The 15,840-nt window shown below is 42.2% G+C and overlaps 1 protein-coding gene across 1 annotated transcript in view; it reads right to left on the bottom strand.

The window, feature by feature from the left end:
* Positions 1 to 9,069: 9,069 nt before the first annotated feature.
* The window catches only part of LOC310859744 (glypican-1-like), a 16,864-nt gene continuing 10,093 nt past the window's right edge, over positions 9,070 to 15,840 (bottom strand). The window contains exons 6-9 of the mRNA XM_083766444.1: positions 15,629 to 15,769; positions 14,256 to 14,386; positions 10,307 to 10,482; positions 9,070 to 9,864 (exon numbers count right to left, since the gene is read on the bottom strand). Of these exons, the coding sequence (XP_083622570.1) occupies positions 9,683 to 9,864; positions 10,307 to 10,482; positions 14,256 to 14,386; positions 15,629 to 15,769 (630 nt within the window). The 3' untranslated portion in view covers positions 9,070 to 9,682. The remainder of the gene's footprint in view (positions 9,865 to 10,306; positions 10,483 to 14,255; positions 14,387 to 15,628; positions 15,770 to 15,840) is intronic.

The following is a 15,840-nucleotide window of genomic DNA, read 5'->3' as shown; positions in this document are numbered from 1 at the left end:
AACATACTCTCCCCCCATGCCTTCGGCCTGGTGGAGACAACTATTTGAATAAAGGTTGTACACATCAGTGAAATTAACCTCTGGGAACATCCCTAATTAAGAGTGTATAGGCCTATATATAGCAAGCGCACCACAGATCATATAGGCTGCATGGCTAACAGGGCTTGGGCACTACCCCTCTCTATATCATTTGATAAAGGCATATTAAAAACATGACTTGTACACCCAAAGAAAATATGAACTTCACAGAATATATACCACTTCGAATTATAACAATCGGGCCATTGCGCTGAGCACTGCAGTGTTTTACCTATACTTGTGAGGACCTCTGCTTGGATTCATGTGAGGATTCATATCTGCTGGGCGAAGTACAACAATGTGCAAACACAGCAGCAAGATTTGTGAGTTGCTGTGATAGGAGAAGGATATCAAATGGAACACAACCACCCTAAAGACTAATCATTGTGTATATTCCTGCACTATACCTGCATTGAGTGACCTTGGTACATAGAATTTGATCTATTGAAGATTCTGACCCTCAAATGTACATCATTTTTGTTTTGATTGTATTGCTGTATTGTTCTTTCTGCTTTGGCAATGTAAACTTATGTTTTCTCATGCCAATAAAGCCCTTTGAATTGAATTGAATTGAATTGAAAGGGAGTGTGATCCATAGCCACTAGTGAACTAAAGCACAGTGACTGAAATGCCCACTTTACTGCCAGATCCTCTGGTTGAGTAGAAATTGATCTATTTAAGATTCTGACTTTCAAATGTACACAATTTTTGTTTTGATTGTATTGCTGTATTGTTGTATTGTGCTTTCTGCTTTGGCAATGTAAATGTATGTTTTCTCATGCCAATAAAGCCCTTTGAATTGAATTGAGTGGGGCACTGATGATCTGCAAGCTCACAACGCGCTGCATGTGGACGCAACACTTGGAGCTGTCATGATATCAGTCTGTTGTACACTTTTATTATGTAATCTTGTCCTAGTGTTTCCTGTTTTCCCTAGTTACTGTTCTGCCTGTCTTGTCTCACCTCCCTGTGATTACTAGTTTTCTCCACCTGTGTGCTGTTAGTCTCCCTGCCAATCCCAGTGTTGATTGTTGTTGTTCGTTTTTGTTTTTGTGTTCCTTGCTTTTGCTGTTGTGTGTTGTTTTGTGTGTGTTTTGTTTGCTTTGAGTCTTTCATGTTGTTAACGTGTCTTATTGTGATTTTTGTCTTAAAATAAAAAACATTTGATAACAAAAATATATATATATATTGGACTGCATCAGTTTGCCTGCCTGGTTCTGCTTCTGGGTCCTCACCTGACACACCGTGACAGTATAATCTGACCAACATGGACCCAGCAGAACTCCAGCAGATCGATGAGGACTTGCAAGTTATCGACAGCTATGTCAATGCGGTTAAAGAGACGACTTGTGATCAGCAGCAAAAGATGGCTCTCAGGTTGGCCTTGAAAGATACTTTTTGTTTTATGAAAAGCTATCCACAATTGGCTCATCTGGTTGATGGAACAGCCAGGCAAATAAGAACTTTATTGGCATCTTTGATATCCAACAAGCCTGTCACTCCAGCTTGCCCTGCATCCAAACCTGCTCATCAGCCTGCTCATCAGTCTGCTTCCCTACCTGCTCATCAGCCTGCTCATCAGCCTGCTTTCCAACCTGATCCTCAGTCTGCTTCCCTACCTGCTCACTAGCCTGCAATCCAGTCAATCAGGCTGGGGTCTGTAGGCCTCCAGCCTGTCTGTCCTGAACCTGCCCCTGTTGACCCTGTGTTCCCTGAGCCAGCCGATGCTGAGACAGCTTCAGCTTTGGATCCATTCATTGGGACACGCCTGGCCATCTTCAGAGGGAACCGGGTGAGGGGGCGTGGTCGCCATGGCTCTCGACGACGTCAACACTCCTCACTGCCCAGTGTCTCCGAGACGCGGCCACCGCCTCCCAGCGACGCCCAGTCGCGGCCACCGCCACCCAGCGACGCCCAGTCGCGGCCACCGCCGCCCAGCAACACCGAGTCATGGCCACCGCCGCACCAGATGCCGTCGCTGGCACACAGCGACACACTGCCAGAGCTCGCCTCCACTGAGGCCCCGCCGCTGCAGTTCGCCTCCACTGAGGCCCCGCCGCTGCAGCTCGCCTCCACTGAGGCCCCACCGCTGCAGCTCGCCTCCACTGAGGCCCCGCCGCTGCAGCTCGCCTCCACTGAGGCCCCACCGCTGCGCCGGGCCTGTCCATATATGGAGCTGACCTGTTCTGACATTCCATTATGTTGATCTGACCTCATCAAACCCTGTACACTCAAGACACGCTCCATTGTTACTGAAATTAGTTGTTGTACTATAGAGCACCGAAGTCCTGACGTCACTGTCGGTAGAGGGCGTCAGTCCCCAGGTTCATGTATTTTTCATTTGCATTATAATCCCCATAGGGGGATTTTAGATCTCTTCATATAAGAACTGCGACTGTGGCTCAGGAGGTAGAGCAGGTCGTCCAATGATCCATGGGTCGGCGGTTCGAATCCCGGCTCCTCCTGTCTACATGTCGAAGTGTCCTTGGGCAAGACTCTGAACCCCAAATTGCTCCCGATGTGCTGGTTGGTACCTTGCATGGCTTCCGCCGCAATCGGTGTATGAATGGGTGAATGTAATGCACAATCTATGTAAAGCGCCTTGGATAAAGGCGCTATATAAATGCACCATTTACCATTTACCATTTAACTGCGTTTGAAAAATAAACCGATCACCCCGGCCTTTTCACTCATATGGATATGAAGCATCGACTGAAGGTGGAAATGTACAAATATACCCAAAGAGTAACAAAATAAGCGTTAGAAACGAGTCAAACATTTTTTTTGTAAATAAATATTGTTTAAAAAAAATCTGCCTAATGATGATGTCACTGGAAGACGGTTTCTAAACTTCCCACAGCCCTCCTATGAGACTATAAGGGCTGGATTTTGAAGATGCGTTTTACAATGGGGTAATACATACAGTTTAATGAGCTGGGGGCGTGTTGTATGTCATATTGCAATTTTGGGCATGTTAAGAAGCGCTTTCGACACCCCGTGGATTGCGCAAAACGGCCTTGAATTAGTCATGGGTGTGTTTAAGGCATGTTTGAGACGTACCCAATCAACATGTCCGTACTATTCTCTTTACCAGTCAGCTGATGTCACATACGGAATGCGCACTTTGGGGATCGTGGTATTACATTTCTTCAGGCTGGCACCATAGAAGACATGACATGACTTTGTCACATTTGGGTTAATTATTCCTATTGCACTGCATGCTGTCACCTTTATGCCTCAAAATAATTTGTTTCTATTGAAAAACACCAGTAAAATAACGTTTATTATATTTTATTTCATTCAAGTCATGATAAAGGAATGAGTTGAATGCTGCTGCTTAATGCTGTGCCTGTGGCCCCGATGGTATATGGTCTTCGCTCTTAGCATTTTATTGAAGAAGACTTGAATCGGGTGTGATACAGCATATGAAAGCAAACTTCCCACGGATTATGGAGATGTTTTTATTTATTTTTAAGGTTGAGAAATGAAAGAATTATGGCCGTTTCTAATCTCAACATTTTACAAAAAAAAGACAAAAGAGGCTGTTGCCGTGTCTCATATAAACAAGTAAATAGGTCTATAAAAATAAGCGCATTATAACAGGGGTCTGTAACCTATTTTAAATGAAGTGCCATGTTTTTTTTTTCTAGATAGTGAGTCTGCCATATCCAGATTAATTTTAATGACACCACATTAAAATAAAAAAACATATTTTGATTGTCCACAAATATAAAGTTCTTCCTTCTTTTTAAATATGTTCTTGCTCATTGTTATAATGATCATTATATAATCCCCCTGCAGTCAGAGTTCATAGTTTTAATGAATGAATGTGATGCATTGTGAGCTGTTATAGATCTGCTATTTTCAAAAGTAATCTTTTTTAATTTAATTTTTGGATTAGCCGTCCTTAGTTGGGCAAATGCATTCATCTGGGGATCCTTGACATGGGAATGTGCTGTGTGAGGATCACTGCATTTAAACAACATTAGGAGAAAAGGCCAAATAACCACTTTAGAAACAAGAAAAGCAACCACAGATAGTACAACTACCAATATTTACAAGCAACTTTACAGAAAAAGAAGCCGCTTATAATAAACAGACATGGCAACACTCTAGCAGCCTCCCAGAGCCGCTCAAGTGTACAATCAAACAGTGCTTTTTGCGTTTATGAGGTGGTCAGACACACGTCTAATCGTTATGCGCTGAGTGTTTTTAGCTCAAGGGGCTTAATAGCAAATTGCGAAAATAATTAACATATGGACACTCCCACAATGCTAAAATATTCTGGAACGCCGTATGCCGTGTGTGCGTTCAACACGGGCCGATATGCCTTTCATAATACGAATGTGCGCAGAGCGAGGGCAATTTATGTATTACCCTATTGTAAAACGCATCTTCAAAATCCAGCCCATAGACTGAGTAGAAAAAAATCAGAGCACAAGTATTTTGTGGTATTATAATACACAGGAAAATAAAGTTGAAGTACATACAACAACAACTATCTCTGACTCTGTAGTGTACCTGACTACCTGTCCATCTTCTCTGTATCAGATTTACTGCAGGAACCTTCCCTGTACCAAACAATGAATAATACAATTCCCAGAATCCTTCACTTTAGCTTCACAACCTGTTCTGACTTGAAACGTGTCAGATGCCAGGGCAGCATCCACAGTTGCCTTCACCTTCTCTCATCAATGTATTTGTAAGGTAGGCCTACCTTACAAAAATGAACTACGTAGCTCAGGCAGTACACATTCTGCTGTGCTTCTCAAAGTGGGGCCTGGGGACCCCCCAGGGGCCCTTGGGGGGTTCCAGGGGTGCACCAGCAATTTACACTAAATATTTAATTCTTCAAGCTGCTCGAGTCGAAAATAGCACATCTAAAAGCTCACAATGCAGCGCATGCTATTATCCTTTTCTTTCTTTTTTTAATCTTAAAATTAAAAATACTTTGAATAGTTTACAAAATATTAACAACACAGTTGTTTCTGGAACAAAATATTTTAAAATGGGGGGTGCTTGGTAAAATACATCAGCTTGTATACCGGTGTTGCCATATATTTTATTCATGTCTCGCATTCACAGCAACAAATGCATAGAGATCAAGTTTAAAACTGGCTGAGTGATCCTTTAATTAACAAATCTTCTTCCTTATTGAGTCATTTGAGGAACACAGACAACTTAGTATGATGATGATGATACGAGTTTACATGTTGCACATGAATGGACTGAAAGGTTGCTTTATTAATTGTCTCTATACAATGGCTACCAACAAAACAAAAATGAAAACAGCCAATAAGTACAAGCAGCACAGAGACATTGCCTACGAATCTCTCTCAATCAACACGCTGACGACTTTAATAGTGGGCTTTGGACCACTACATCCACTCACAGTCCTCTTACCTCTAATGTCATGGTAGCAAGCCCCACAAGAGCATACATCATTGGGAAAAAGAATGCAACCTAAACATTTTCTAAGCATTCATCTGTGATCAATGGATGTTACACATGACGTTACAATGGATGCCACTACAACAATCACCTGTATTCAACTCAACTGCTAGCACATTATATGAGCACACACCAACCTGTGTGTGTGTGTGTGTGTGTGTGTGTGTGTGTGTGTGTGTGTGTGTGTGTGTGTGTGTGTGTGTGTGTGTGTGTGTGTTTGTGTGTGTGTGCAATTGTGTGTGCGTGCAATTGTGTGCGTGTGTGTGTGTGTGTGTGTGTGCACAAGCATGTGTACGTATGTGGATGGGTGCATGTGTGCATGCGTGCATGGGTATATGGGTGCATGTGTGCGTGCGTGCATGGGTATATGTGGGTGCATGTGTGTGTGCATGGGTATATGGGTGCATGTGTGCGTGCATGGGTATATGGGTGCATGTGTGCGTGCATGGGTATATGTGGGTGCATGTGTGCGTGCATGGGTATATGGGTGCATGTGTGCGTGCGTGTGAAAAAAGTTAGGAATGGGATACGCCACAGTGTCTCTTATCTGCTCCACTGTACAGATGTGAGAACATCTGTACAGTGAGCATATCCAACTCTTTAGATACACAGGTCCAATCTTCCTCTACACTGCATAAACATACAGAATGCTCTGATTGAATTAGTGTATTACACGGTTTCCAGCATACAGGGTCCAGATGTCATCCTCCTTCATGGAGCTAATAGTCCCTTTGGATGGTTTGCGGTGAGATTGCTGCATGGGAATGAATGGAGGCTTTTGGGCATCCAAAAGTTATGTTGACAAGATCTCACAGTACAATCTCTGCTAAATGCCTTAATTGTAAACTGTACAATCTCAGTAAAAGTCCATTTGACATCTACACTCTACAGGACCTGAAAAGCGATAGCTCCAGGATAGTGGGTGGGGACATTTCCTTTTTTTCCTTTGAAAACAATCCAGTCCAGCCTTTGACATTTATTTCTATAGATTATAATTAATACCATCGTATTACATGACTAGACACACACTGTAGGAGGAAAGACATGTACAAAAGGTTCAGTTCCTCGTTCACAAACAAGACACTCAGCTCAAGTCGGGTTAGCTTACATTCAGTCACAGATACGTTTAAAGATGAAATGTTATCTGCGTAGAGCTTCAGTACATGGCAAACCAAACTCTGTGTACTGTATGGGTGTGTGTCTTTGCATCGTGTGCGAGCTTCTGTTTCGTTCAGTTGTGCCAGATATCAAACACCAATATGACGAAACCTTTCAGAAACTTAAAGGGCATTTCACCAAGAATGCCATTGATTTGTTTTGTACTGCACACATACTGCACTGCCAGAACTGCAGACCATTTGTATATCGTCTATTTTAAATTGTCTTCTGGGACGTGATCAGGAAAAAAACATACCAAACCAGGATTGAATTGGATTGACCGAAATTATAAAGGAACGAGATGATAGAAACAAATCGATTTAAATTTATATTGAGTTATATCTTTTTCAGTGGAATAAGGGCCTCACGAAGAGTTCAATTCAAATACAATCCAATCAATACAACCACATTCCTAACAAGCTACACACACTGTACTACACACACAGTACACGCTTAAAGAATCTGTTACACTGACGACTGAGGCAAAATACAGATCAGATGTATCATATCTTAGGTAAAATGCACCTTTATAACTTATCTGGTTGTTGCTGCTGCTGTTGTAGTAGTAGTAGTGTGTGCTGACTACGACTGCAAACATAGCTCTGTTTCTCCAGCGGGTCACATAGGGCTTATCAGGGCTAGGAACCACCGCAAACCACAAGATGTCCGTGACAGCACAATAGGCAAATCCACTATGTTGACAAGAAGAGGCAAAAATATTTTTGACTTAAATTATTTTATTGTGTCATCTTGGAGTGGTGAGCGTGGTGCTGTGGGGGACCAGGATGTGCCGAGCACAATAATAAAGCCCTGGCTTTATTGTTGAAAACCAGGCAAGTTGGCGAGTCTCGTATGGCGCTATGGTTGAAACCCACACGGTGATGAGTGAATCCTGGCTAGCCCTGTTTAGCTCAGGCTCATATGAGAGCCCTGTTTAGTCCCAATGGACAGACCAGGAGACTCAGGCACAGAGGTGGTGATGAGAGGGATAGGGCTGTAGGCAGGAAGACCTTAATTGTATAGGGTCTATATGTTAGCTATATTATTAATGGGCAGATGCCACGGTACATGTACAGTACACACAGCAGCATCATAAATGGTCAGAAATGGCATTTTGTAGAACACAAAGGCCTTGGGGTGAAGACGTAAACATGCCATTGGTATTGTGTCACTGTCCGAGGAAAGACTACAATAGTATGAAATGTTAAAATGCACCAATGAAGAATTTCAGATTAGTTATCGCCGAGAATGCAGCCTCAATGTGTGTGATTACAGTATATGTGTGTAAATGAAGCCTACGTAAGCCTAATAAATGTTTGAGTGGTTCAAAGGTCCCTAATATCATAATATGGCATACAGTAAGTATACAGATGCAGACTGAGGATAACGAGTAACTGTATAAGCAAACATCACCAAGTGTAGAGTTGTGTCATTGTTCTCACTCCCCTGAAACCTCTACTTTTCAGGAATAAAGAAACAGATTGATTCTGCCCTAGTAATGTCCATGCATGCATTTTCACATTACACTGCATTACCAACTTGGTCTCAGGGTAATCGATCGTCTTCCGTGAGCAGGGGACAATGCCTGCTGTCAGGTACAAAAAAAGTAAACACATTATTGTCCATGCTGGAGATGTACAGTATGGGGTTTCTCCAGGAAACAGACATAATATACGAAGTGCTTTGGTTCAACCTGCTGTACATTATCTCAGAAATGATTCCATACCATATAATAAGCTGACACAGATGTGCGTTCAACAAGCAGTCCTTTTTGCTGTTTCTTGTGGAGTTTTTCTGCAATTATCCCAACATTAAAAATGCAATTTGCAATACTGGGCATTATGAAACAGCTATTTTGTGCTCGTTTAACAGTGCATTCATATTCCCTACAGTTTCAAAGTTAATTTTTGACACAATTAAATATCCTTCACTTTTTTAAACTTTTGTTTTTGAAATGCAAAGTGACGTGACAAAAGTCGAAGCCGTTGGAATGCTTGTGGAGATCAGAATCAGATAATAGATTTTTGGAGCTCCATTTTAACAGCAATGTTTCAGATACATCCCAAATAGATTGGTCTAAGCATTACATTTGCTGATGGCACACACTTGAAAAAGTGGACCAGTTCAAATATTTGGGCTTCAGGCTTGATCCTCAACTCTCATTCAAGCCTCATATTACTTCTGTTGTGCAGAAAATACATTTCGGCCTGAAAGTACTTTATCTAGCTATCAAATGTTTCACCCTTCAGGTCAGAAAAGGAATGATCTCACATTTAACCCATTTTGGGCGGGAACCCCTTTTGGTATTAGCATTATGTTATGCTTTATCTATTGAAAAATAGCAGATCTACAAGCTCATCGAAGATAGACTGACTAGCTTTTTCAGAAAACTGTCAGGATGTCAGGATCTAAATTTTTTAGAATCTGAACTCAGGTCAAAATGGGTTAATACTCCCAATATTAGACTATGCTGACATTGTTGATTGACAAAGTTGATTGACTGTAGGTTCACAAACCAAATACCTTGTTGAACGCACTTAAGGTCAGCACTCCCAACATGATCTCTTAGTGAGCTGACATGACCGCTGTCTAGTTGGCATGGTCACACAGCTGTCTACTGACTGGACACGTGTTAAAAAAAGAAAAGAAAAAAAGAAATCTTCACCATCATGAGTCAGCATTACCTTTTTTCTTCTTCCTCTTCTTGTGGAAAGGACTCAACAGAAGTCAAAGACCAGGATCACATTCAAACAGCGACACATTAAAACCGAGCAAAACGAAACGTAGAATATTGTCAATGTTCATTGTTGCTTCTCTTGGTCAAAAGAAAATGTAGTCCATTCATGCCCTCTTTTTTTCCTTTTTTCGCTTTTGTTTTGTTTTGGCAAAGTTACCTTTCCACCAGCAGACCCCCTCTATCCCCACATCTGTCCTTCCCATGGTTCAGCCCAGACTGTACAATTCTTGACGTCTGATTGGATGCTGCAGCTGTCCATCATCGCTGGAGAAGCAGGGTAGCCCAAGGCAGCAGCAGTAGGAGGGTGTAGGGGCGTGTCTGGGGCATGGCTGTGCCTCTCACTCGATTGTTGTTGGGCGGGTAGGGATACAAGCCTGATTTGCTCCGAGTACAGTGGCTGGCCGTGCACATCCCGCTCCCGGATCCGCTGATGTCATCACCTACGTAACCAATCAGAGACAGGTGGAGATGATAGCGGGCTCAAGACAACTTCTTTGACCCATTAAGACCTGAGGCCAATTCTAGAATTCTAGAAGGCATTCTAGAATGCCTTCTAAATCAGTAATTCTCACACTTTCAAGATTAAAGTTAAAAAAATCACACCTGTGTGAAGTGAGGGGCGCTCTTATCATCGTACATCAATATCAGACGTACAAGCTTGCAGCGTGGCACAAACTGACGTTTTGTGAGCTTGTATATTTGCTATTTTTGAATAGCCAACACTAAAATAAAAAATGACACGGATGCTTTCCCGGTTTGAATGGTTTGAACACACACACACACACACACACACACACACACACACACACACACACACACACACACAGTCACACACACCAAATAAGATACCTAAATCTGAAGAAATACAGAAATGAGACCCACTTGCATCCTGGAAATCCACGTCATTTCCGTCCAGCGCATTCTTCAACCTGTTGCTCATAATTTTCAGCTCCATGATCTGTTGTCGGATGGTCATGTCTGGCTTGGTGATGTCAAGCTCCACCTCTGGGTTGTTGATCTGATTTGCCAAGCCATCGCCCATCACCTCTGGAAGGTATCTGAATAATAAAGAGAGGTTTTCATTATGATTGATCTGATGCATGGACTGTGGACTGACTTGATACTGACCATGATACTGACATCATACTGACCATTATACTGACCATTATATTGACCATGATAATGACCTGATACTGACATCATACTGACCATGATACTGACCTGTTACTGACCACGATAGTGACCATGTGGCAGTCAATTCAGAGGTAGTTTGGTTAGGATTAGGTAATAGAGGTAATAAGAGTAGGGAGAACCAATACTGTCGTGCAAAAGGAAAACAGAAGCAAAACAAATACATTTATTGCGACCACAGGCCGCATTTACTATATACTATATTTATATATATCTATATCTGTCTAACTATGTTATGGGGGAAATGAAAACTGCTCTGGCCCAACCTAACCACAACCTAAACCTAGCCCTAAGCCTGAAATTATTACGTACTGTACCTATAACCTTAACCCAGGGTTCCCCAATAGGCGGCCCGCGGGCCATTTGCGGCCCACAGAGCGACCCCTTGTGGCCCATTAAAGAAGATATAGATAGATATAAATGGCATTAAATGGGGATCAGTAGCCTATGCATGTCAAACTGGGCATCCTTTTCAAATGAGGTCTTGCCCTGAAAATGAATTTTCAGGGCAAGACCTCGGCCTCGCGCGTGCAGACTTGGCCCCCAGCCTGGTACGCTAGTCAAAATATGGCCCTTGAGGAAAGTTAATTGGGGAACCCTGCCTTAACCTCTCACCGTAACACTAAACCTGACGAATCCTGAATCTTTTTATAATTGTAAACTGACTTAATGACCTTTACCAGCAGGGGGCCCCAAATTAAAGTATAAGCGCCCCAACAAAGATAGTATAACATGGTATACACACACAAACGTGAGAAAACATGTGCTGCAGCTCTCATAAATTCTGCGATGAATAAATGAAATGTATTCTTTTCTGCTGACATGAGAAACCGCACATGTACAGTGGTGCGCACGCACGCACACATGCACACCTGTATTTATATTCATTACCAGTATTCATTTGGGCTGCAGGTTAATAACCGGAACGTTCACATATTGTCAATATTTCAGTGTTATCTAAGCAGCAAACTCGCACTCTCTCTCTATCACACACGCACGCGCACCCCCCCCCACACACACACACACACACACGCACATAACCAGCAGCGCTCCATCTATATTTTATGTCTTTTGACAATCAAACTCAGCATGATCTACTCAGAAAAAGTGTCACTGTTTGGAATTTTTGAGCCAATCAGGTTTACTGTATAGCCTGCAGTATATCTATCATACAGTATGTATACTGTATGTGTTCAATGATCCGTTCACGTGGCAAGACGAGGAAAATGTTTGTGCATTCATGCGTGTGACATGTGTTTAAGACTGCATATTTCAACATGGCATCAAATTGCTGTAATCCATTTACGCTACACCAGAGGATGGATTAGGGCCTGTTAAAGGGGCTGTTATGGAAGCATCATATGTTGAAGATTAGATCTGTGTAAAATCTAATCTGTCAAGTCTAAATGGAATCTGTGTAGTTCCTGTGTGGTGTTGACGATGACAGGCTCACGGTGGCATTTGTCCTTGTCCATGACTGCATGTGCATACACAAGTACATTTACTTTCGGTAAAATTATCAAAAATTATTTTGAGGTATTTGTAGCCTACTTTACTTGAGTATTTCCAATTTCCAACACTTTTACTTCTACTCCACTACATCTCAGAGGCAAATATTGTACTTTTACTCCACTACAATAATTTTAAAACGTTACTGTAGTTACTAGTTACTTTGTAGATTGTGATTATTATTACAAAACAAACAAGAAAAAAAAACATACATTAAAGTGACACGTGATGAATACAAAGGTCTGTCTTTTGACAAAACAAAACCTAAAAAGCACACTAACTGAACAAACTGAAAATGGCAGATCTACAAGCACATACGATTTTAGTTTTCTACTTTTTGAACTTCAGGTGAAATTGGATATTCTGCACAATGAGTACTTTTGGTACTTTAAGTACATGAGTCAAAAGTAGCATACAAAAATTGTTGAGATTTCTTACCCCTTCTTTAAGTATATTTTGATGCCGATACTTGTGTACTTTTTCTTACATTGCAGTACAGGTGTCTGCCTGACAGTGGCGATTTACGTCTGCATATCTTCAGGTGCAGGATTACTTACCAAGATCAAAAAGTCTTGTGGTGTTCACTGTTCAATGCCGCATGCAGAAATGTACAGCTGCAGCCCTTAAACCCTGCCAGCTATTGAGTCTGCAGCATGCCGTGACTTGCCTCACACATTATGATACAGGAACCTAGTAGTACAGTTTTGCTGAACAATGTTCGCTGTCATCCATGTCAATGTTCGCTGTCAACCCAAACAATGGGTTTTCTATGGGTCGCAAAAACTTCCGGAATTTCAGAAATGTATAAAAGAATTATCCATGAATTGTATTTATTTGTTAAGAAATAGCCAAAAACAAAAAGCAGATATAGAAGCAAACCGGTCGCAATTATCAGCTTTTAGATCAGCTATTTTTACGATTTTATTTTTATAGTGATTCATTCAGTTTGGGTCCCGGGGCAACATGATATTTATCTTTTGGGTCTCTCGAGCTGACATGGTTGAGAAACCCTGCTCCATGTCAACATGCGCTGACATTTATTTCTCTGCACATTTAAAAAAGAAGTAGACCTAGGATTTTTTGTTCTGCCTTTGGCAGAACTAGTATTAGTTTCTGTTACTGTTAGTAAAGTATTCAATCAATCAAAGCCTTGCTCACAGCTGTCAGACGCAATGCAGCAACTTTCTAACGTTCTACTATATACAGTAGCAACTTCCCAATGCAAGATGCAGCACTTTGTGCTGGAGAGCTGGGCTGCGAGCTTGCACATTATGCTATTTTTGAAAAAAATATTTTTTGACATTTTAGAATAAGTTTGATTTTTTTTTCTTCTTCTTCTACCCCCCACACCTTTTCACAGATGGGGGTCCGCGGGGTCAATTCATGGATACTTGACAATGACATGAAAAAGTTTGAGAACCATGCACTGCAATAGAATGTTCACTAGTAAGAAAATAATCAATAGTTGTGGGCCGGCCTATAGCGGCCTGGGCACCTAGCAGGCTCATATATGCAGTGCATTGTTGGTTTGAGTCCCGTCTCCTGACTTTGCTGTTTGTCACTCCCAGAGTCCCCGTGTTTCTCTCCTTGTTTCCTGTCTGTCTCCACTTATTCTATCCATGAAGGCAAAAAGCCCCAAAAATATTTCTTTTTTTAAAGGAAGAAAATAATCGATAGTTAAAGCCCTAGATTAGTGGTTCCCAAAGTGGGGTCCGGGGACCCCCAGGGGTCCTTGAGGGAGTTCCATGGGGTCCCCAGCTAAATTATAGTTTGGAACCAAATGAACCCTTATGGGTCTGTAACTCTGAGAGTCCATTTGGTTCCATTTGTATACTCTCAAAGTTAAATTAACATTGATTTTACAATATAAATTGGGGTCCCAGAGATAGAAATGACATTAAATGGGGGTCTGTAGTATATTTATATCAAACTGAGGGTCCTTGAAATTAAACGGGTTGAGAATCACTGCTAGAGCCGTAAAAATCTTCTCTTATGGAGGGTCTCTGGCATATCTTTTCAAATGGGGGTCCGCAGGCTAATTAGTGTCAATTTGGGGGTCCTTGACATGAAAGAGTTTGGGAACCACTGCCCTCGATAACCTGGGTGTATGGCGTGGTTCAGTGTGACCCACCTAGCCTTGGTCATGCCATTCCAGCATTTGTCTTGGTTGGTGTTGCCTGAGGCCAACTTGACACAGAGCGCCGCAGGGAGCTGGACCCAGTACTGCTGCATCGCCCTCAGCTTACTGGACAGGTCTGACACCTGCATGGGGAGACGGACAGACAGACAAGACAAGACAAGACAGGGTCAGTACTGCTGCACCGCCCTCAGCTTACTGGACAGGTCTGACACCTGCATGGGGAGACGGACAGACAGACAAGACAGGGTCAGTACTGCTGCATCGCCCTCAGCTTACTGGACAGGTCTGACACCTGCATGGGTAGACGGACAGACAGACAGACAAGACAAGGGTCATCGGTTTTCTGTTGCTATATCATGTTGATGCTTTCAAAACAAATATATATTCAAAGATTGCCGCATTCATAGCGTGGCAGGCACTGTGAACAGTGAATGCACTGTGAACTGTGATCTTCTCATTTTGAAGAGCCATTTTTGAAGAGCCAAAGCACCCGTCTCTGAGCCTATCAGGTGTGCATAAGACTTTGTTGCTGAACAGGCAAGTATACAATAATGGATTAAGTGGTTAACATGATTGTGATGATATGTTAACTCCTTTTTTCTTTTCTTTTTAAGATATTATTTGGCCTTTATTGATAGATATACAGTAGACTGACGGAATGGGGACAGAGAGGGGTGACACGCATCTAAATTAATCAGAGCAGCCTAGGTGCCCAGCTGTCCAGGCCTGTTAACTACTTTTTATCTAACACTAGCATGTCTGAGAGGTCATTTTGACCGTTTCTTTTAGATTTTGAAGTTGATTATCTTTGCCCATGAAGCTTTCAGAAGGTTTCCCTTCCATGACCATCATCATCCATCACCATTCCAAAATTCTAAATATGAATTTAAGCACATGCTACTTCTCTCATTTTACTTCAGACATGTGATGCACAGATGCTTTCCCGGATTGAATGGGTTAACACAACTTTTCCATTGTCAAATTAATCATGTATTTGGCCACGGACCCCCATCTGAAAATATTTTGGGGCCCAGAGACCCCTATACAAGATTTGAGCTGTTAAAATGTTTCAAAGATAATTTCTTTATTAGGAAGGGAAAAAAATAGCAGATTTACAAGCTCGGATCGCGATTCGAGCTTGCACATCTGCTGCTTTTGATGCTTTTGTGTGGCGCTGTACTGTGATCAAGCAGGACATTCATTTTTGAAAAAACTAAACCAAACATGAAAAGTTAGAAGATGGAGACAGCAGGTCTCTGCTGCCCGACAGCAACGACATACACATGAACATAACCCTGACTGACCAACGACATACACATGAACATAACCCTGACCAACGACATACACATGAACATAACCCTGACCTGCATCTCCAGCCTGAGCTCAGCCGTGGCAGTGGGTTTGTACTCAGCGGCAGCAGTCAGTGAATTACTGCGACGCCTGTGCTCTTCAGGGTTGGGAGTTCCTGCTCCCGTCTCACCTGGAGGTCCACACGTTTGGTACACCTGGGAGACACGGAGACAGACAGACACACACACACACACACACACACACACACACACACACACGATAGCCA

This window comes from Protomyctophum parallelum, assembly GCF_964188405.1.
Source record: "Protomyctophum parallelum genome assembly, chromosome: 6".
NCBI lineage: Eukaryota > Metazoa > Chordata > Actinopteri > Myctophiformes > Myctophidae > Protomyctophum > Protomyctophum parallelum.
This window is presented reverse-complemented; position numbering and strand designations above follow the sequence as displayed.